This window comes from Moschus berezovskii, chromosome 10 (genome assembly GCF_049115385.1).
Source record: "Moschus berezovskii isolate FMDL1 chromosome 10, NW_MosBer_1.0, whole genome shotgun sequence".
Classification (NCBI taxonomy): Eukaryota; Metazoa; Chordata; class Mammalia; order Artiodactyla; family Moschidae; genus Moschus; species Moschus berezovskii.
Window position 1 is genome coordinate 28,033,261 of NC_142469.1, and position 24,419 is coordinate 28,057,679.

Consider the following 24,419-nt stretch of genomic DNA (forward strand, 5'->3'; position numbering starts at 1 on the left):
CTGAAAAATTTTAAATACATATGGCAGTTTTTAGAATGTCACATCAGTGTGATTGCTACCAACCAGGAGCTTCCCAAAAAGTATTCAGAAAAACAGTAAGTTGAACAATGCAATAATCCCTGCTCTCTATTTCATTGTTTCAAACTATAACAGAGACATATTAATAGAGATATATTTTGGAGAAATTTATACACAGATCAGTTATGTCTAAAACCTGACAGTGACACACTACCTTTAAAATATTCTTATTAAAAAGATGAGATAACATATCTGCTTCAAAGAATTTTTACCTTAGGGTTCTCCTGCAGGGCCAAGAAAGGACAGTGTGTCCAAGGTGTAGATGCAGGTTCTAACTTTCAAATGACTTCTATTGAGTCTTTTTCATGTAGTTCAAAAGCTTAGCTATACATATATTAGGTTTCCAGACCATATAGAATTCTAATTCCCTAAAAGCATTCTCACACACTCAAGGTTCAAGCCTGGTTTTCTTCTTTTCTATTACTTGCCTTACTTCTGAAAAAGGCTTTTGGACTAAATCCCTAGACATCAGAATGGTATGTTGTTTCACTTCTGAGGGCAGCAAACAGCACAACTATTCTTTTGGACACTAATAATTAATTTATGTATATCTTCTTGAGAAAACTGAGACTACCAAGCAGAAATGAAAACAAAATTCCTGGCATAACAGAAGACACTGGAAACCATGTCTGCACAGAGCAAACGTAACTGAGAAAGAAACTTTGTCCTGAGTAATGTATTAGAAACTATTACCATAAGAACAGAACAAATAAGATCTACATTCCATGATAACCATCTTTACTATTTCCAGTGAACTTCAGTAGTTTGCCTTCTTTTTTCTAGATAATGACGAAAAATAATCAAGCTGGATGGCAAAAAGGCAAACACTATCTAAATCAGAAATTTCTTGAAGACAATCTATACACATGTGGGAATTCATTATGACAACAGAATTAATTAATTTTAATGTTTGCAACCATAATCATATTAATGCTGGATAAAGCATGAGCTGGAATCAAGATTGCCGGGAGAAATATCAATAACCTCAGATACACAGATGACACCACCCTGATGGCAGAAAGCGAAGAAGAACTAAAGAGTCTCCTGATGAAAGTCAAAGAGGAGAGTGAACAAGTTGGCTTAAAACTCAACATTCAGAAAACTAACATCATGGCATCTGGTCCCATCACTTCATGGCAAATAGATGGGGAAACAGTGGAAACAGTGACAGACTTTATTTTTGGGGGCTCCAAAATCACTGCAGTTGGTGATTGCAGCCATGAAATTAAAACATGCTTGCTCCTTGGAAGAAAAGTTATGATCAACCTAAACAGCATATTAAAAAGCAGAGACATTACTTTACCAACAAAGGTCCATCTAGTCAAAGCTATGATTTTTCTGGCAGTTATGTATGGATGTGAGCATTGGACTATAAAGAAAGCTGAGCACCAAAGAATTGATGCTTTTGAATTGTGGTGTTGGAGAAGACTCTTGAGAGTCCCTTGGACTGCAAGGAGATCCAACCAGTCCATCCTGAAGGAAATCAGTCCCGAATATTCATTGGAAGGACTGATGTTGAAGCTGAAACTCCAATACTGTGGCCACCTGATGGGAAGAACCGACTCATTGGAAAAGACCCTGATGCTGGGAAAGATTGAAGGCTGGAGGGGAAGGGGACGACAGATGACGAAATATTTGGATGGCATCACTGACTCAATGGACACATGTTTGAGTAAACTCCGGGAGTTGGTGATGGATAGGGAGGCCTGGCGTGCTGCAGTCCATGGGGTTTCAAAGAGTCAGACACAACTGAGAGACTGAACTGAGCTGAGTATAGAGTAATTCAGACTTCCCTGGTGACTCAGAAGGTAAGAATCTGCCTGCAATGCAGGAGACCGGGGTTGAATCCCTGAGTCGGGAAGATCCTCCAGAGAAGGGAATGGCAACCCACTCCAGTATTCTCGCCTGGAGAATCCTATGGAGAGTGGAACCTGATGGGCTACAGTCCATGGGGGTCACAAAGAGTCAGCTACGACTGAGCGACTAACACTTTCATTTTCAAACTTATATAAGTAATGATTATAAAAATATACCTAAAACATACTTGACCCTAGATACTCTAAAACTTAGAAAATATCATAATCATGCTCCTGCTGCTGCTGCTAAGTCACTTCAGTCGTGTCCGACTCTGTGTGACCCCATAGACGGAAGCCCACCAGGCTCCCCCGTCCCTGGGATTCTCCAGGCAAGAACACTGGAGTGGGTTGCCATTTCCTTCTCCAATGTGTGAAAGTGGAAAGTGAAAAGTGAAAGTGAAGTCGCTCAGTCGTGTCTGACCCTCGTAATCATACAACACCCCAAACATTTCATCCAGGCATTATAGGATATAAGCAAGTAACCCATATTGTAGCTTAAGTGATGTTTGCTTAATTTTAGAAAAGAAAGAACACCTCTATTAAGACAGCAAATGGATTTTGAAAATATAGACAAGAGGTTTAATTAAAGTATTTCTTACTTAAAAGTCAGAACTTTATATATTCCTTATAAAGGCTAAGAAGTTGTTAACCATCAATGTCAACACTAACATTAATAAAGTTTCAAAATCCTTTCAGCAGGATGGAGTGCTGTTGTTCTCAAAGAAGTTTTAAGGTAAATTTCACATTTTTCACAGTAGCAAAAAGTTACTATTACGTAAGCAGACTGGTAATTCTTAGTAAACTTTTGAAACTACCAACATACACAAAGGATAAAACTAAGTCTAAGATCCTGGTTCAAAATATATATGAATAATCCAAACCAAATGCATAATACCTAACGCCAGAAGAGTCTCTAGTGATCACAAGGACATCTGCACTTCATTGAAAGGACTGCTGCTGAAGCTCCAATACTCTGACCACCTGATGCCAAGAGCCGATTCACTGGAAAAGACCCTGAAGCTGGAAAAGATTGAGGGCAGGAGGAGAAGGGGGCGACAGAGGATGAGATGGTTGGATGGCATCACTGACCCAATGGACGTGAGTTTCAGCAAACTCAGGGAGACAGTGAAAGACAGGGAAGCCTGGCGTGCTGCAGTTCATGGTGTCACAAAGAGTCAGGTATGACTTAGTGACCGAACAACAACAAATATGTGTGTGTCTCAGACAAAACCCTCTAAGTATGCCCATGATAATACATAAAGTGATTACTCAGCGAACCGAAAGATCAGGATTACAAGATAATTGTCTATGGTGACTTAATTTGATTTCTTAACTCTCTGAGGAAGCAGAACAATCTATGCAGTGGTGACCTATAGGGTAAATGGGAAGGAAATTCGAAAAAGGGGGAATATAAGTATACATATAGCTGATTCACTTAGCTGTACAGCAGAAATGAACACAACAGTGTAAAGCAACTATACTCCAATTTTTAAAAGAAGGAAATCTACAGAGTATGAAAATTAGACAGCAATTCAACACATTAGCTACCAGTTAAATTACACAAGCATGTGTAAATGTCCGTTGCCTGTAGCTAAATGGTGAATCCTCCTCAAGAAAGCTTTCCTCCTTCTCTCTGGGTTAGAGAGGTGTCCCCCAGTGTTCTCTCACATCACCATGTACTTCTATCACGGAACTTCCTATTCCTCATGATTTCTGTTTCACAGCTATTTTACCCAGAGATTTAGGTGCTTCTGAAAAACAGGCACTATGCTACTCATGTTTGTACGACAGCACCCAATTCAAAGTCAGGATGGAGTAGTGCCTCAATCAACTTTAGATAAACAAATGGATAAATACATACATGGATCTGAAACAACTTGTCAGTTCATGTAGTTCAGTTCTATGTAGTTCTATTCTGAACAACCAATGCACCCCATTCAAACTAAAAGCAGGGAGCCGACGGTTTGAAATCTCTCAAGTAACAACTGAACTTTCCACACATACATTAAATTATTCAATTAAATTAATCCACTTGTGACAGCTTTTTAAATTGACTTGGACCAGGCATTCAAGATCAACTCAGTTGGACAAAACGACATTTCCGCCTACCATCCTTAAGTGTCAGAGCTTGTGGGGATTTTCTTTAAGTACTTTCATCTAAACAAGGGCTTCTCAACCTCAGCACTAGTGACATTTTGGACTAGGTAAGTCTTTGTTGTAGGCAGCTGTCTAGTACATTCTGGGTATATTACAGGTTCCATTGATTTGTACACTTTAAACTTACATGCATAATTCACCAGCAAATATGAATTCATGGCAACATAAATCTATTTGCATTGAGACCCAAATCTGATTCACAAGTGGGCTTCCCAGGTGGCACAGCAGTAAAGAATCTGTCTGCCAATGCAGGAGATGCAGGTTCGATCCCTGGGTGGGAAAGATCTCCTAGAGGAGGAAATTGCAATCCACTTCAGTATTCTTGCCTGGGAAATCCCATGGACAGAGGAGCCTGGTGGGGTACAGTCCATGGGGTTGCAAAGAGTTGGACACAACTGAGCGCACACACACTAATTCACAAGTAGATATTATTTAACACTGTGGTTTTCAGTAGGTACTTAAAGTGTCTGGGATTAAAAGGAGACTCTCTTCAACTTCTGCATCTATTAAACAGGAGTAATCAAACATGGAATACACAATCTGTGTGTACGTTATGAGTGTCTCACTCTATTGTTGAAAGGATAAAGTGAGACCAGATATTTTTACATCTTATGTAAATTATAAAGTATTATAAAAATGCTTGTGTTACTAACTTTTAAAACAAAATCATGAATACACAAGAGCTAAGTAAATATTGACTTTTATTCTTCATGGTCTTGGTACTGTCAGAAAGCTCCTGAATTTAAGAATCGGTTTTTTAGATACCCTGTCTGTACTTTTTGTGAAGATCCAATTTAGTTCCCTACCAAAGGTTGTGAGCCTAAGGTCCATATACCTGATAATCACAGACCCCCAAAAAATGAGGAGGTGTAAGTCAGGAGTCTTTAAGCACGGACATCTTTCCTCACTAATTCTATGAAACTAAGTATTTCCTTCCATTATAAAAGAAGGAAGGAAACAAAGGAAATCTTAGTAGCTCTTGTGACTCTGTCATAAATAGAAATAACAAATATTTTCATATCACATTAAATCTGGGGCACGTATCTTGAAATATCATTTATCATTATTTTGAAATTACAATAGTTTTAGGACCAAAATATGGTTGTTTTAGAACGTGAACAGACATGTAGTCTAGTCATGTTGATGACCTTCAACAATCTTTTTAAAAACTAATTTTTTTTTAATTTGGCTGTGTCAGGTATCAGTTGCAGCATTCGGGCTCTTACATGGCAGCACATGGACTCTCCAGTTGCAGAGAACAGGCTCAGCAATTGCAGCCGGTCAGCTTGCTGTTCCTCAGCATGTGGGATCCTAGTTTCCTGACCAGGAATCAAACCCATGTCCCCTGTATTACAAGGCAGATTCTTAACCACCGGGCCACGAGGAAAGTCCCTAAATTTTACTTTAAATTGTCCGTATTTAAATATATTGTCTTGCTATTTAAGTCTTTAATAAAGAGTAATATATCTTACAATATCCCACATTTATTTTCCCATGTTCCCATAGCTACATTTTATTATAATTGGTTTCTTATGTAACAGTATTTATTATTTAAAAAATTATTTATTTAAACCATTGATTTGAGGAGTCTACACAGACGTCACCAAAATTCCAAAGGGCACTTTGGCAAAAAATATGTTAAGAACTGTTGCAAAGAATTATGCCTCAGTTCCCTAAGGGATATATATACTTCACATGATATTCCCAGAAACACCACAAGATGGCTTTCTTACTTCAGATCCACAGTGGAGATTTTCATAAATATTTTGTCTCCTCTTAGAGTTAGGCAATGGTACCCCACTCCAGTACTCTTGCCTGGAGAATCCCATGGACGGAGGAGCCTGGTAGGCTGCAGTCTGTGGGGTCACTAAGAGTTGGACACGACTGAGCGACTTTACTTTCACTTTTCATTTTCACACATTGGAGAAGGAAATGGCAACCCATTCCAGTGTTCTTGCCTGGAGAATTCCAGGGACGGGGGAGCCTGGTGGGCTGCCGTCTATGGGGTTGCACAGAGTCGGACACAACTGAAGCGACTTAGCAGCAGCAGCAGCAGAGTTACTTTATGGAAGACTGTAGAGCCCACTGTACTGATCCAGGTTCTCTACAGAAACTCAGCCAGTAGGGTAGATGTGTACACATGACACATCTGGAGCAGTTTACCATAAGGAATTGGCTCATGCAATTATGGAAGCTGACAAGTCCCCTGGTCTGAAGTTGGTAGGCTGGAGGCTCGGAGAGCCAACAGTATAGGTTGAGTCCAAGTCCAAAGGCTGGAGAAACCAGGAGTGCTGATTGCATAGTTCTAGGGTAAAGGCCACTGGGTGTAAGACCCAGGAAGAGACAAGGATTCAGCTCAAGTCCAGAAGTAGGGAAAAAAAACCTGATGTCCCAGCCTGTAACGTAGTCCCTCAGTCGTGTCCAACTCTTTGCAACCCCATGGACTGTAGCCTACCAGGCTTCTCTGTTCATAGGATTTCCCAGGCAAGAGTACTGGAGTGGGTTGCCATTTCCTTCTCCAGGGGCTCTTCCTGACCCAGAGATCAAACCTGAGTCTTCAGCATTGCAGGCAGACGCTTAACCATCTGAGCCATCAGGGAACCCCAGCCTATCGGCAGTCTGAGAGGGGTTCCCTCCTACTTAGGGACAGAAGTCTTGTTTACTCAGCCTACCAGTTCAAACGTTAATCTCATCCAGAGACACCTTCCCAGACACACCCAGAATAATATTTGACTAAGCCTAGTCATCCAGTGGCCCAGTCAAATTGATACAAAATTAATCAACATATTCACCAAATATTTTTCAACAAATTTATGTTAAGTGGATGCTTACAGTGATTGCAGGCACTAAACCAAAGGAACAGTGACTGTTCATATTAATATGTTAACATATGTAATGCAGTTCAAAGCTTCATGAAGTTTAGAAAGAAAAGGGAAAACTTAAGATCCAACCTCAGTGAGAGGGTTAAAAAGGAAGAGCCCACTGAGCAGTGAGGTTCAAATGAAATCTAAAGGGCAGGTAGAAGAGGAGGAGATGACCAGGCGAAACTCTGGGGGTGGCACTGCCAGAAACAGAGGCACAAACCCTGAGGCAGAAAAGCGTGGCTTCTTGGAGAAAGCAGAGAGAAGGAAACAGCAGCTGTGAGAAGAATAAAAGAGGCAAGTCCTCACTGACCAGGTAAGGTTTTAAACCTTAAACCTAGACTGCTTTTTTTTCATCCTGATGAGTTATGCCCTTTCATGAAAATGCTTAAGGCAGTCAGGAGCACTCGCCCCACCGTATCTGTGACTCCCACTCTGAGGAACCCCCGTATTCAAGCTAGCTCAGAGAAGAAAGAGAAAACAAAGCTTCAGAACCAGTTTCAGGGCACCAGACAGCTGAGAGGGATCACCAGCCTGGGACCATGGCTCTCAGTCTGCTTCCAAGTGTCTCCATCTGATTCACACACATATTCCCAACTACACCCTTTCTCTTTATAACACCATCTCGTCTTCATCATGCCAAGGGATTCATGCCCCACATCAATGTATTTTAATATATAAAATTAATTTCATACAACATTTACAGTCACACTGTGTACAATATTTCTAATATATAATGGAAACCCTGGTCGATGGACACAGTAGTTGCCTCCAGAAAGGGAAACCAACTTGCTTGGAGCACAGAAACGGGAGGGAAACAAACTTGTTACATTTTTGTATTTTTATTTTTCTACAGTGAATCTGCAAGGATCCTGAAGCATATTAAGAACCATTTATCTCATTTTCTAAGAATATGATGATCGTTTCTCTTATTTATATTGGTTCAATCTCTATCCTTTTGTTTCTGGCAGCTCTGGCTACGGTACAGACGGCTAGCTGCCTACTGTAACATCTGTTCTTCCCTTCCTCCCACGCAGGAATATCCTAATATTATGTAGGGTGGTCATGCATCAGATAAAGACCACCCTGGAGAGCGATGTGGTCATGTGACAAAGTCCTGCACAATGATATGGAAGCAGAAGTGTTGTGTGGGTTGTGGGAGGGCTCCTCTGAGAGAGCTGACTCCACAAGAAAGTGAACCTTCTTGTGTTCCTGTCCTGCAGCCAGCTTGGAAAGAGTATATGATGTCTAAAAACCATAGTCATTAGGACCATGAAGTGCTCCTCAAGTCAGCAGAGCTGCAATATTCCTGATGACTCTGTGGACCCACCAAAGATTCCAAGACCAACTCTAATTTCCTTCATGTATGAAAGAGAAATAAGCTAGATCTTAATTGAGTCACTGCTGTTGTGTTGGGTTTTGTTATATGTGTGTGTGGTGTGAGTCACTAAGTTATGCTGGACTCTTTCGTGACCCAATAATTGTAGCCCACCAGGCTCCTTTGTCCATGGGATTCTCCAGACAAGAATATTGGAGTAGGTTACCACTCCCTTCTCCAGGGGATCTTCCCAACCCAGGGATGGAACCCGGGTATCCTGCATTGCAGGCAGATAGTTTACATCTGAGACACCAGGGAAGCCTCTGTTATATGTAGCAAAGTCTAATTCTAAATGATACATGGGTCATCCTAACATCCATTAAAGGAAATAGATTCTCTACCACATACCTAATAGTATGAACATCCTCCAAAGTGGTGTGTGATCTGTGGAGAGCTTAAGGCCACATATGAAAGGTAGAACAGAGCTATCAGAACGACTTCAAGAATTATCTTTCACTTATCTTTTTTAAATTATTTTATTTATTTTAATTGGAGGCTAATTACATTATTGTATTGGTTTTGCCATACATTGACATGAATCTGCCCCGGGCGTACATGTGTCCCCCATCTTGAACCCCCCTCCCACCTCCCTCATAAACTATTTTTTATAGAATACTTACCTATATTCCAGGTCCTTTGAGCAACTATGTTGAAAGCTGAAGCTATAATAAAACCAGCATAACACACTTCCACCAAGGAACTTCAAATCTTATAATTTCTGCAGTATTTTTGCCATTCGCAACATGAATAACAGAAGTAAAGTACTATACAGATGTTAAGAAGACCCAACCACCTTTCGAAATCCTTAGAATACAGAAAATTTTCCACAGGACTCTACACAGAAATGGATGATTTTCCACAGAATAACCTTTACTACTATTTATCTGCTTGTAACAAATAAGTTTTCAGGAAAATGGGCAAAAATGTGAATACACGTTTGAGAGCTCCTCTCTTGATTTTTTTCCCCCTGAAACTTAAACATCAAGTTAGACTTAGTTTCACACATTCACATCTTTAAAAAAACAATCTGACGGTTCTGATCCTGTGAGAGATGGTGTAAGCATACTTTTCCTTGTCTCTCCCACTGAATCCAACTATAGACCTTGCACAGAATGCACTGAGCAACCATCTGAAGATTCTGAAAAATAAATGGTAGCAGAAGACCTGGGGAAAAGACCAGAATCCAAGGGATCATCAAACCATCAATGAGGTTCCCTAGAGTTCTGCCCTTCAGTATGACCTGGCTTTTTTTTTTTTTAAATCCCCCTCTCTAATCAACTGGCCTTCTCTCAAAAAGCAGCAGAAAAGCTGGATGTACAACTGAGTGCAGACAAAAAGAGTACTCAGAGAAGATTTCTCTTTCCAGTCAAAAAATCAGAAATTGGTACCTTTTTAAGAGACCACAGAGCAGGTAAATTCACTATTATTTTCCATTCTCTCCAGTCCCAACCCCCAAGCAATTCTGTAGTGGATGTCAGAAGGATGGGCACTGCAGATAACTAAATCTCTGAGGGATGAAAATGCTTCTTTTCCACCAAAGGAGTGATGGTCCCAAGATCATGGGTCAAAGGTCTGGTTTGCATTTTTTTCTCTCTTGGCCCCACATGCAAATGCATCTGGAGGAAGGACACAGCAGCGGGGAAACTAAAGGCCCAGTTTTCTGGCAAGTGGGCTGCAAAGTGTGGATCCCAAAAAGAGAAGAAATATCAGAAAGATCACAGGGGAAAGAGAACTCAAAAAAGCAATCTCATAAAGTTGTTTATGAACTCTGGGACTCACCTCTGGGCTATTCATGTATAGATCTGACTTTAAACAGCATAACAAAGGATTTGAAAACCATAAAGTAAACCACTGTGTAGATCCCACACTGGCCACTGGGTGGTACACACAATGAACAGGTCCAAACGACACTACAAAGTAGGCTTTGAAAATATAATTGACCCTGGAACCACAATCCACAGAAGGTGGGTCCAATTTTCAAACTGGTGGCACCAGTGGTAAAGAACCTGCCTGCCAATGCAGGAGACGTAAGAGACATGAGTTTGATCCCTGGGTCAGGAAGATTCCCTGGATGAGGGCATGGCAACCCACTATATTCTTGCCCGGAGAATTCCATGGACAGAGGAGCCTGGCAGGCCACAGTCCATGTGGTCCCAAAGAGTCAGACATGACCAAGTGACTAACCCTTTCACTTTCAACCAGGTTGAGTGACTCTAAAAAACTAAAAAGAACATTATTCATCTGAGGATTTAACCAAAACCTAAAATCTTCTAATACTCAAATATCCAAAATAGATGGAAAAATTAACTCAGCGTACAAAGAAACAAAAAAATGTTAACTCTCAAAGGAAAAAATAATCAACAAACACCAATCCCCTGATGACACATATAATGAAGTTATTAGATGAAGACCTGCTGCTGCTGCTGCTAAGTCACTTCAGTCGCGTCCGACTCTGTGTGACCCCATAGACGGAAGCCCACCAGGCTCCCCCGTCCCTGGGATTCTCCAGGCAAGAACACTGGAGTGGGTTGCCATTTCCTTCTCCAATGTGTGAAAGTAAAAAGTGAAAGTGAAGTCACTCAGTCGTGTCCGACCCTTAGCGACCCCATGGACTACAGCCTACCAGGCTCCTCCATCCATGGGATTTTCTAGGCAAGAGTACTGGAGTGGCTTGCCATTGCCTTCTCCGAGATGAAGACCTAGAATCAGTTATTGTACTCTGCTGCAATCTATAAGGGCAAAACTATGAAAGAAAAGATAAAGAGTCTTGGCCAAGAAATAAAAGCTGTGAACCAAATGGAAATTTTAGAACTGAAAAAATACAATAACTGAAATAAAATATTTAACAGATGGGCTCAAGACTAGAACAGAGATGCAAGAGCAAACAGTCAGTTAAAAGACAGATTATTTTAGAAATTAACCATCTGAAAAGAAAAAAAAAGACTAAAAAATAGAGCCTCAAGGACCTATGGAACAATACCAAAAGGCCTAACATTTATTTCAACAGAATTCAAAGGAGGAAAATGAAAAAAAAAAAAAAATCTGGAGAAATAGTGGCCAAAAAATTACCAATTTTGGTACAAGAAATAAACTGACAAATTCAATAAGCTCAGCAAATGCCAAGAAGATACAGAAAGCCAAATCCAAAAAAAAATTTAAGATACTAAAAACAAAGAAAACATCTTTAAAGGACTCAGAGAAAAACAACACATTACATACACAGAATATTTCAAATGCCTGCAGATTTCTCATTAGATGGAAGAGATGCCAAAACAAAGAGAAACGGCATTTTTAAAGGGTATAAGGAAAACAACTGTCAACCCAGAATTCTGTAACTGGTGAAAATAGCTTCCAGAAATGAAAATGAAATAAAGGCATCTCAGATGAAGGGAAAAAGAGACAACTGGTCTCCAGAAAAATGCTCTTAAAGAAATGCTAAAAGCAATTGTTTAGCTGGAAGGGAAACGATACCTGAGAAAAACCTGAAACATCGGAATGAAAGAAGAGGAAGAGAAATGGTAAATAGCTGGGTAACTATAGTAGAGTGTCCTTTCCCTAATTCTTTAAAATGAGTATGACAGTTAAAAAATTATAAACATTATATTAAATTATTACATCAAAAATACTTTCCAGACAACATGTAAAAAACAAAGAATTCTATCTTTTAAAAAATGGGCCAAAGATCTGAATAGACATTTTTCTACAGAAGACATATAGATGGCCAACAGGTACATTAAAAAGTCCTCGATATCACCAATTATCAGGGAAAAGCACATCCAAACCACAATGAGATATCATCTCATACCTGTTAAAATCACTATTAGCAAAAAGATAAAAAATAACATGTGTTGACAAGGATGTGGAAAAAACAGAACCCTCATGTATGGTTGGTACAAGTGAAACTGGGGCAGCCACTACGGAAAACAGTATGGAAGTTCTTCCCCAAATTAAACACACAGCTACCATATGCAGAAATTCCACGTTTTGGTATTTACCTGTAGAACACGAAACACTAACTCAAAAGGATATGCGCACCCCATGTTCACTGAGGTATTACTTACAATAGTCAATATAGGGACACAAACTAAGTGTCCATCAATGGATGAATTAAGTGTCCATCAATGGATGAATGGATAAAGAAAGCGTGGTGTAAATATATACAATGGGATATTATTCAGCCATAAAAAAAAGAAATCTTACCATTTGCAATAAACTGGATGGACCCTGAGAGCATTATGCTAAAGTGAAGTCAGACAGAGAAAGACAAATACTGTTTGATCTCACTTATATGTGGAATTTTTTTTTAAATGACAAAAAATGAGCACACAGATGTAGAAAATAGATTGGCAGTTGCCAGACGTGGGGGGTAAGAAATGGGCAAAATGGGTGATGGTGATGAAAAGGTACAAACTTCCCATTATAAAATAAGTAAGTCCAGGGGATGAAACGTACAGCCAGATGACTACGGTTAATAAAATGCTATTGCAAGTTAAGTTGGCTTAGAGAGTACACTTGAAAAGGTCTTCTCACAAGAAAAAAATTTTCTGCAACCTTGTACAATGATGGATGTTAGCTAGGCTTCTTGTGGTGATCATTTCACAATATTACAATATGGAATCACCACACTGTATATCTGAAACTAGTATAACATCATGTCTATTACTGTTCTTGTCAGTTTCTCAGTCATGTCTGACTCTTTGTAACCCCCCTGGACTGAAGCACAGCAGGCTTCTCTGTCCTTCACCACCTCCCCAAGCTTCCTCAAACTCATGTCCATTGTGTCGATGATGCAGTCCAACTACCTCATCCTCTGCCGCTCCCTTCTTCTCCTACCTTCAATCTTTTCTAGCACCAGGGTCTTTTCCAACAAGTTGGATCTTCGCATCAGGTGGCCAAAGTATTGGAGCTTCTGCTTCAGCATCAGTCCTTCCAATGAATGTTCAGGGTTGATTTCCTTTAGGATACTGGTTTGGTCTCCTTGTAGTCCAAGGGACTCTCAAGAGTCTTCTCTAGCACCACAGTTGGAAAGCATCAATTCTTCGACGCTCTGCCTTCTCTAGGTCCAACTCTCATATCCATACATGACTACTGGAAAAATCAGAACTTTGACTATGTGGACCTTTGTTAGCAAAGTGATGTCTCTTCTTTTTAATATGCTCTCTAGGTTTGTCATAGCTTTCTTCCAAGGAGCAGGCATCTTTTAATTTCATGGCTGCAACCACTGTCCACAGTGATTTTGGAGCTCGAGAAAATAAAGTCTGCTACTGTTATCATGTTTCCCCATCTATTTTCCATGAAGTGATGGGACTGGATGCCATGATCTTAGTTTTTTGAATGCTGAGTTTTAAGCCAGCATGTCAATTATATCTCAATTTGTAATACATAACAATCTCATTATGTAATACATGCATGAAGATGTAAGTGGATATAATACATATAACAACTGTAACATAAAGAGGAAAGCAGTGAGACCTATATGATGGTAAGATTTCTACATTCCAATTGAAGTGGTAAAATGTTCATTTTAAGTAGATTATTAAAAGGTACGTATATCATAATTTCCATAGCAACTAATAAAGTCTACACAAAGAGATATTGTCAAAAACAGAGATTAAAAGGGAATAATAAAAACATTTAAATAATACACAAGAAGGCAGGAAAGGAGAAACAGAAGAAAGAAATGCAGAGAGGACAGACACCTGATAATAAAACGCTGGACAGAAATTCAAGCGTATTAATTATTGTTATTGTTCAGTCGCTAAGTTGTGTTCAACTCCACAGACTGTAGCATGCCAGGTTTCTCTATCCATGGGATTTCCCAGGACAGAATATGGGAGTGGGCTGCCATTTCCTTCTCCAGGGGATCTTCCTGTCCCAGAATTCTAACCCGTGTTACCCACAACTCCTGCACTGCAGACGGATAGTTGACCACTGAGCCACCTATAAGGCCCACATTAATAATCACATTAAATGTAAATGGTCTAGACAGAGAAATTAAAATACAGATGTTGTTAGAATTTGGCTACAAGCAAAACTGACTGATTAAATAATTATTGCTGTGAAGATCCTAGGGAATGTAAGCCTTAATGTCTGACTCTACAAGTACCATTCCCAGCTCTTCCTTTTGACTTATGTCAATAGGTCTCTCAAATCCGTAATATCTCTGATATCTCTATGCTATTTACTAAGCTCTCTAATTTTCCCAATTCCTCAACTGAATTTTCCCATCACTTGGAAAAACATAAATTTCCTGAGAAATTTGAGGAAAAAATTGCCGCATGAAGACAACTTTTTTCCCCTATGATGCGTACTGCACTGAGAGAGATTTGTTGAACTCTTCTAGTGTTAGCATTTTTTATATTTCTCTTGAGAGTCCCTTGGACTGCAAGGAGATCCAACCAGTCCATTCTAAAGGAGATCAGTCCTGGGTGTTCACTGGAAGAACTGATGCTAAAGCTGAAACTCCAATACTTTGGCCACCTCATGCGACGAGTTGACTCACTGGAAAGGACTCTGATGCTGGGAGGGATTGGGGGCGGGAGGAGAAGGGGACGACAGAGAATGAGATGGATGGATGGCATCACTGACTCTGTGGACATGAGTTTGAGTGAACTCCGGGAGTTGGTGTTGGACAGGGAGGCCTGGTGTGCTGTGATTCATGGGGTCACAAAGAGTCGGACACGACTGAGCGACTGAACTGAACTGACTTGCATGTTCTAAAGGGTTTTTTTTCATGAAGGTAGCTGCTGTATTACTTGGTGCACAGACATTCATTATAACTTCACTCAGGATCATACCCTTCAACATTATAAAGTGTATTTTGTCTCATTTAATGTTTTTTGGCATGAACTTTACATTGTCTGATGTCAGGACAACCCTGTTTCTTGCTGTTTTCATTTTCTCATATCTTTGTTTCTAGTCTTTCTGTAACATTTCTTTTTTCAATATGCAGCACAGTCTGCTTGTACTTTGTGAAACAACCCAAAAATAATTTTATTAGTGGGTGAGTTAATCTTCATTCATAGTTATCAATAAAGACCAATTTGCTCTTAATTCTGTCATTATGTACTTAACATACATAAAAAGTAAATATAAGCAAGATTTTGAATAAGCAAAAAATTTAAAGGCTCATAAAAACACCCACTAAGTTTCCATTTTTTTTGGCTCTTGGTACATAAGATCTTATTGTTTTGCTGGCTAACCAGACCTGCCACTATTAGTAACGACAATAACAATCTCATAGCTTTCAGATTATTGGTTAAAGAGATACCTCAATTTGGGTAGGTAGATGGAAAAACAAAAGGAGGCTAGTGCAGTATTACCAAGTCAAACCTGAACCTCTGATGCAACACTAAGACAGATGATAAACTCACTCTATAATAATCTTCCCAGCTACATGAAAGCACTACTTAAACAAAAGGGCAGAATTTTTTAAACCTGGATTTTAATGGATTAAATGGATTGTGATTCATTAGTGAATCACAACTAATATTTTTTTAAAAAATTGAAATGGGATACTACTAGAGTAGCAAGGCAAAGTACACAGCAAGGCAAAGTAGTGTATTATGAAATTTTGTTCCAATTACCTAAAAGTATTAATTTGCTAAATCTGCCATAACAAAGTACGACAAAGGGTGACTAAAACAACAGAAATTCATTTCCTCACAATTCTAGAGGCTCAAAGTCCAAGACCAAGATTTCAGTCGGTGGGGTGCTTACATTCCAAGGCTTCTCTCCCTGACTCGCAGATGCCTATCTTCTCCCACTGAGTCCCGGTCTCCTCTTTTAAGGACACCAGTCGTATTGGATTAGGGTCCATCCTAAAGACCTGCTGCTGCTGCTGCTAAGTCACTTCAGTCGTGTCTGACTCTGTGCGACCCCATAGACAGCAGCCCACCAGGCTCCCCCGTCCCTGGGATTCACCAGGCAAGGGAATTTCCTTCTCCAGTGCATGAATATGGAAAGTTAAAGTGAAGTCGCTCAGTCCGACTCTTAGCAACCCCATGGACTGCGGCCTACGAGGCTCCTCCATCCATGGGATTTTCCAGGCAAGAGTACTGGAGTGGGTTGCCATTGCCTTTTCCTATCCTAAAGACCTGCTGCTGCTGCTAAGTCGCTTCAGTCGTGTCCGACTCTGTGCGACCCCATAGACGGCGAAAGAAATCACAACCCTAAAGACCTGATTTTACCTTAATTACCTCTTCAAAGACTTTATCTCCAAATATGCTTAAATTCAGAGAAATGGGAGGTTAAAACTTCAAGACGTAATTTTGGGAAGGACACAATTCAGCCCATAACAATATACTTATACATATATTATGTATGTACATACATAGTGAGTTACAAGTTTGAAAGTATTTTAGAGGGCTCTGAATAGATGTTTTAAATGTATTTTAATATATTACAAGTTGTAGGGGCCCAACTCCAATATTATAATGGAGCCTTAGGCCTCCTTCAGTTTCCAGGTCTTAATGAGACAGTCTAGAATTTAACTACTACAGGGCTACTCATAATGTAATCATGATATAACTCACAGAATCATGCTCCTATGAACATGTAAATACTTTTGCTAATGCCGTTACTTAAGCATTTCCTGAATATTAAAAATATAATAGTTGTTAGGTCTAGAGTTTATTTACATTGAACCTCTGATAATTATATTTCCATGTTTTTAGAGAACATTATCAATTACTATTTTGACTTCCCAAACTACCTGGTTAAACTACAGAAGTTTAAAGGCACAGTGTCTCCCCTGTCTTTAATTTCAAAGGCCTCAAGCATCTGAAACCAGTTTAGCTGATGGCTAACTTAGATATATCTTCAGGGCCTGAGGAAAAATACTGATGTTTTAAATTCTCTAAATTCATTTACGGCAACAATAATCCTTTGTTTTAAAATGTATTATACTACATACACTAAGTCAGATGGGTAAAAATTAATATATAAGCCATAAAATATTTTAAATAGCACTTTAAGTATATAAAAACCACACTATATATTTAGGCCCCATGTCTAAAACAATTTCTTAATCATTTAGGGTACTAACAGTCCCAAATTAGTCCTGCTGAATTGCAACATGTCCGCTGATCAATTCTGGGTCCATACACTGTCAACGTGTTTGTTGAGTTGGCTTAGTAACACAGAATAAATAATGATGTAATAAATAGAACAAATCAGGCCACCTGGAGTCTGTAACACTATTTGATCATGTCAGTTTTGAAAACCATTGGAAAACAGTCCAAATACTTGTCTTGTCCGAGTCCTGATTACTTCCAAAGTCAAATATATTAAAGGCTGGTTTCACTGGACTCTTTAAATCTTTTATCTTTGCATTTCACTGCAGTCACCCCAAAAAGTTTAAATCCCCAGGGCATATCTCTACCTTTCTCTCATACACTTCCAAGCCCTTACACACTTGGACCAGAGTCCTGAGAAGCAAAAAGATTTCCTTGTTCTTTTTCTCCACAGAGACATTCTTTAACCTCCACCTGGCATTCTGTGAAAATCTATGAAAGATTGCAAAGGTCATATGATGTCAGTTGAGTGCATTTACATGAATCTGAGACTAAAACGTAAATCTGTTTCACCCAGACCTAAATATAGGGGTTTTTTTTTACTATAAAATTCATAAATTTAATAGGTCACACAATCATGTTCGATTTGCTAATCAAAAACTCAAGAGAGAAGGGAGTAATAAGTACACTAAAAAAATAAGTACTTCATAATCTTTCTAGCTATGAGTTCTAACTCTACATATAAAAATATATCAGTAATTAGTTGTAATCAAAACTTGTTTTATAATATATAATTCAAGGAAAACTAATATATACACTTTAATATCTGAGCAAAGAGTTAAAACAGAAATCATATTACAATGGAAATGTAAGTACACTGAAAGCAAGAATCTTATTCACTGAATATCCCCTGTACCCAGAATATTACCTAGCATATAGTGGATTCTGAATAAATATGTTAAAATGTAAAAGAAATAAGTGATATCATCACTCTATATTATAAAGAAAATAAAAGAAAATCTCACTCAAATGAAAAGAAGTGGTGACTTCACTTCTTCTAGACACAAAGTTTTAGAAGCTTCATTCTATTATTTCATATTTTCCACACTTGTCCAAAAGTTTGAAGGACATCAGAATACAAAATGAAAAACCTCAAAGCGATTCCTCTCTTCAACATTTTCTGTACTCCACATCAGCCAGTCATGTCCAGCTCTTTGTAACCCCATAGACTGTGGTCTGCCAGCCTCCTCTGTCCATGGGATTCTCCAGGCAAAAATTCTGGAGTGGGTTGCCACTCGCTTCTCCAGCGCATCTTCCTGACCTAGGGATTGAACCCAGATCCCCTGCACTGCAGGCAGATTCTTTACTGTCTCAACCACCAGGGAAGCCCATACTCCACATCATCAGTTCTCAAATCGAATTCATCTTTCTGTTCATTAAAACACAATGTTTTTTTTGTTTTGTGCTATTCTGTGTTTCAGCTTTAGCATCAGTCCTTCAAATGAACACCCTGGATTGATCTCCTTTAGAATGGACTGGTTGGATCTCCTTGCAGTATAAGGGACTCTCAAGGGACTCTCCAGCACCACAGTTCAAAAGCATCAATTCTTCGGCGATCAGCTTTCTTCACAGTCCAACTCTCACATCCATACATGACCACGGGAAAAACCATAGCCTTGACTAGGAGGACCTTGGTTGGCAAAGTAATGTTTCTGCTTTTTAATATGCTATCTAGGTTGGTCATAACTTTCCTTTCAAGGAGTAAGCGTCTTTTAATTTCCTGGCTGCAATCAGCATCTGCAGTGATCTTGGAGCCCAAAAAAATAAAGTCTGACACTGTTTCCACTGTTTCCCCATCTATTTCCCATGAAGTGATTGTAGGCAGGAGGAGAAGGGGATGACAGAGAATGAGATGGCTGGATGGCATCACCGACTCAATGGACATGAGTTTGAGTGAACTCCGGGAGTTGGTGATGGACAGGGAGGCCTGGCGTGCTGTGATTCATGGGGTCACAAAGAGTCGGACACGACTGAGCGACTGAACTGATTCTGTGTCACCAAGGCAACAGACAAATATGGAGGCATATGGCTGTACATCTTCATTATGATGGCCTTCACACAAGCAAGATTTCACATTAAATAATATACCAGTTTCTCATACTGTTGAGGCAACTCCAGAGAACTGTGTGCTCAGTTGCTATCATGTCTGACTCTTTGGGACCCTGTGGACTGTAGCCTCCCAGAGTTTTCTGTTCATGGGATTTTCCAGGTAAGAATACTGGAGTGGGTTGCCATTTCTTCCTCCAGAGGATCGGCCTGACATAGGGCTCAAACTCATGTCTCCTGCATCTCTTGCACTGCAAATGGATTGTTCACTACTGAGCCTCCTGGGAAGCCTATACTAGGTGAAAAATTTATGAATGATTCATTCCAGTACAGTTTACATGGAAGAAAAAGAGGAGGTTTAAGGTACCTTTCCTCCATAGTCATCAGCCTTCTTTCTTCCTTTTTTCACTATAACACATTCAACTAGGTCTTGGCATATGAAGACAAACATCTGCAAAAGCACATGCCCAGAAGCTCATTTCTCACATGTAAAAGTTAACAGGCTCACCAAAACTGACATAGATAAATCACTATCACTATCTTAGACTGGATCTAATTGACAAAAATGTTGAAGAACAGCATCTCTGAGAGATTTACTTATAGATCACATTTATCATTTCATCTTAAAGATACAGAAACCATGTAAACACAACTTAATTATAACAGACCTATCAACTAGTGTTTTCTACCACTGCACAAAGAAATACAGCTAAATAATAAGTTGGGAAATAAAAAAAATAAGTGCGATTAGTTTTGTATGTAGAATTTTAACTCGAGTGATTTATGAAACATTATTTTAATATTTATTATTGAAAATCCCTGAGAAAAAAATTGAAATACAGCTGATCTAAATCAGAGGATATCCTTGAAAATTATAAACATTAAATGTTAAATCAGAGGACATATAACTCAAAGATAAGCACAACAAAAGCAATTTGGGCTATGAACAGAAAGATACTGAATCTCCTATGTGTCAGGCAGAAATGCTTCTCCATGTCCTACAAGGCAATCCTACCTGCAGTGATGCATACGTGAATATACAAACAGTGAGAACCAGACAGGAATTATCACCAGGGAAGAAAGATTCTGCTTCTCTAAGGTTTTTTTAAACTTCTTTCTTTCTTTATTGGCCATGTTCCACAGCTTATGTGTTCTTAGTTCCCTGACCAGCAACTGAACCTGAGTTCTCAGCAGTGAAAGGGTAGAATCCTAACCACTGGACTGCCAGGGAATTCCCTTAAATTCTTTATTTTTTAATTCTGATTACATCTACTGTTAAACTCAATTTGTACCAAGATTAAGCACCTCTCAAAGGTTATCCAGCAAATAAATAAAATTTCATGGCATGCCCAAGCTTAAACCAAATTCCATCATTTCTGACTATATGCAATTACACAATACAATATAATGGTATATGAAGTCAACTGAGCTTTAGCTTTCAATGTGAGTTTACTTTCAAGAAATTACATTAAAAAGGGTAAATGTCTTAGAATAACGCTCAAACAACCACTTTAAGACCTACTTGCTTTAAAAGTTGAGTTCTGTTTGAAAGACAAAAAAAAGTTCTTAAACATGGTTCATTTATTCAGTAAATATTTAATGTACATTGAGCAAAATTCTGTACTAAGGATTACAATCCCTGCCCTATGACAATCAAACTCAAATAAAAAATACACTGTAGTAAATACTAAATGACATGCCACAATAGACTATATAAAAAACAAAGGTATTAAGTATGATAATAAGACTAAGATAATTAGGAGAGTCTTCCCTGAAGAGATCATAACTAAATCAACTAAACATCTTAATTATAGGAATTACACACAGACAAAAGGTATTAAGTAAGAGATTCGGCAAATATATCTTAAGTGGAAAGCTAAACTGATGAACTAATGAGATAAATTTGGAGAAGACAGTAAACCTAATTGACAGATTGATTTTACGCTCAACATAATAGTAAATAAATTAGAGGGGCATCCCAGGTGGCACAGTAGTAAAAAAAATTTCTGCCTGCCAATACAGGAGACAGAAGAGATGTGGGTTCAATCCCTGGGTTGGGAAGATCCCCTAGAGGAGAAATGGCAACCCACTCCAGTAATCTTGCCTGGAAAATTCCATGGACAGAGGAGCCTGGCAGGCTATAGTCCAAGGTACACAGAATCGGACACAACTGAGAACACACATATACATGATACCATACTACAAATAGTTGGATAACAGAAGCAGAACATGAAGAACATGCTAACTGATGAAGATGTTCCTTTCACATCTACATGTAAAGTGAAAGTGAAGCCGCTCAGTCGTGTCCGACTCTTTGCGACCCTGTGGACTGTAGCCCGCCAGGCTCCTCTGTCCATGGGATTCTCCAGGCAAGAATACTGGAGTGGGCTGACATTTCCTTCTCCAGGGGATCTTCCCAACCCAGGGATCGAACCCAGGTCTCCTGCATTGCAGACAGACGCTTTATCCTCTGAGCCACCAGGGGAATCCCATCTACATGTAAGACAGACTATAATACTGAAAATAAAACCAGAAAAACTGTCTCACTTACCCAAAGGTAAGGTGATGAAGGTCTGTGTGAGAGGCCAAAGGCTTAGTGTAGCCAGCTCACAGGCTAGGTAGGGTGTTACAGGAGGAACATCTACTAGTGTTTCTTTGTACCCAAAATTACCACAAAAGCCAACAAAAATTCCTGGGCTAGGGGAAAACTTAAAGGCCCAGAGGTCTTCAGAGCAGGGTCCTTCAAGAAGATCCCACAGCTGTAGTTTCAATGGTTCATATGAAGATACTCTGTTATTTCCATGAGGACCACACAATCTTAGGACTGTACAAGAGTAAAACTTATTCCATTAATCACACCAAAGTCGGGCACCTGAATTTTAAGTCCAAATTGATGCTATGCAATAAAATTCAATTACAAATTCAAAAAAGGTGTTCCTAACACATTAATGCCACCCACACCTTAATGCCTTTGGTGGAAGATCTCTGTGCTACTATTATTCTTCAGTCGAAATTAATCCTTACTCATGAAGACCACTGAAAATATGTCAAGATCATAAATTCTTGATGTAAACAGTAATGGCGTAATGACTCTTGCTCTGGGATTGCCTATTCTATCAACCCACTTGAAATAGGCACCCTCCTCAGCGACTTGAGGAAATTCAAACAACAAACAGGTTATACCACTCATGTGATTCTTGTTAAGAGGCTACCCAGTACTTGGTCATGAATCATAGCAGGCAGGTACACAAGCATTAAACTGTTTTGTCACATCAAATTTTCCCTTTTTTTCTACCTAAAATAGGCCCCAACCTTTAGAATGAAAAGGAAGAAAAAAAAAATCAAGTTAGCAATTAAAATCATTGAGGAAAAAATAAGCGGAAAATATTTAAAACTTCATAATGCTCTATGACCAGAAATGCTAAATAATTATAGATATGCAAAACTGGCTGTCATCATAAACATCAAAAAGAACTCACAGGAGCTAGAACTTATTAAATCAAAGAAACCCCACGTCTTCATGCCATTAATAACGATGTACAAATTACCAGGCAACATAGTCGGGGAGAGGGGTGCTGAGTCCAGTTTTTGATGGAAAAAAGTGTCTAGTAAAGAGAATCCCAAAATGAACTAACAGGCCTCCGTGCTGACTGATGGCATTTTCCAAGTACCAAATTCAAAGGAGTCAAAAAGCACACCTTTATACAAAAGGAACCATCCGCAGACAAACCTGACTATAAAAAGAGGGTGACTGCTAAATAGCCAATAAGCAAATTTATACATGCCGAGGTGTTTTTTCATTTGAGAGAGATCTCGGGAGTTTAATTACCTGTGAAGAAAAAGGAAACGGATCTGAAAAGGGGTCTCTCGCACTGAATCGCCCTTTTAATGAAAAGGAGGCGAGGTCTTAGGAAATTCATTTCCAGAAGGCCCGATTCAAAAAAATCTGGCTCTCCCCACAGCCCCAAGTCAGGGACAGGATGGTGCACCAGGCCACGCAGCGCCCGAGGCTGAAGCCACCCACCAGGCAAGCTCAGGCTCTTAACCGCGTCGTCCAGAAACCAAGAGGCCTTGACTTTCAGGTTGCTCACGTGAGCCGCCACTCTCAGAGCACGTCTGCGTCCAGGCTGGACCAGTAGGGCCAGCTCGCTCCCTCCGCAGCCTCCGGGGATCGGCACCCCAGGGCGGGCCTCGTTACGTGGGTTGGCACCCCGAGGCCCCAGCAGGCAGCCCACCTGCTCCCCTCACAGACAACAACCGTTCACGCCCTTCGCTGCCACTCCTTTCTCTGCCCTGGCTCTGGCTCTGGCGAAGCCGAGAAGTCTTTAAAAACGAGTTGGACATCGCCTGCGTTCCCCAGACGAGATGCCGAGGCGCCGCGCCAAGCCCCCGGCCTCCCCTCGCGTTCCGGGGTCCCCGCACCCCCGCCCCGGCGGCCGCTGCGTTAGGCCAGCGCCGAGGCTCGGGGGTCGCGCCGGAGGCCCCCGCCGCCCGCCGGCCTGCCTGCCCCGGGGCGCCGCTGCCCGTGAGCCGGCCGGGGCCCGCGGGCTCACCTTGTTGAGGTGGGGGTTCCGGGTGACGGCGTAGCCGCGCTGGGGGGTGTGGCGGCGGCGAGGGGTCCGGGGCTCCATGGCGCGGGGCGAGCGGGCCGGGCGGCGGATGCTGCCGGGACGCGGGCGCGGAGTGCGGCGGCGGCGGCGGCGGCGCGGTGAAAGGGCCGGCGGCCGGGGGGCGGGCGTGGGTGGCGAGAGGGGGTGGACGCGGCGGGAGGAGCCGGCGAGGAGCCGGCGTCCCCAGCGGGGCAGCCTGCGAGAAGCGCTGAGTCATGGCAGGCGAGCAGGCGAGCGAGGAGGAGGAGGAGGAAAGCGAGGCCCGGGTGGCGCCGCTCCCTTCCACACGCCCAGGGGCCCCCCGCCCGCCATCAGTTTCCAGTCGCAACCGTCCCGGCCCGTGCCTGCGTGCGGGACGT

General features: G+C 40.6%; 1 protein-coding gene across 1 annotated transcript in view; it reads right to left on the reverse strand.

The window, feature by feature from the left end:
• ME1 (malic enzyme 1) overlaps positions 1–24,172 on the reverse strand; it is a 218,091-nt gene extending 193,919 nt beyond the window's left edge. Inside the window, exon 1 of the mRNA XM_055433822.2 lies at positions 24,004–24,172. Coding sequence (XP_055289797.1) covers positions 24,004–24,081 — 78 coding nt within the window. The 5' untranslated portion in view covers positions 24,082–24,172. The remainder of the gene's footprint in view (positions 1–24,003) is intronic.
• Positions 24,173–24,419: the final 247 nt, after the last annotated feature.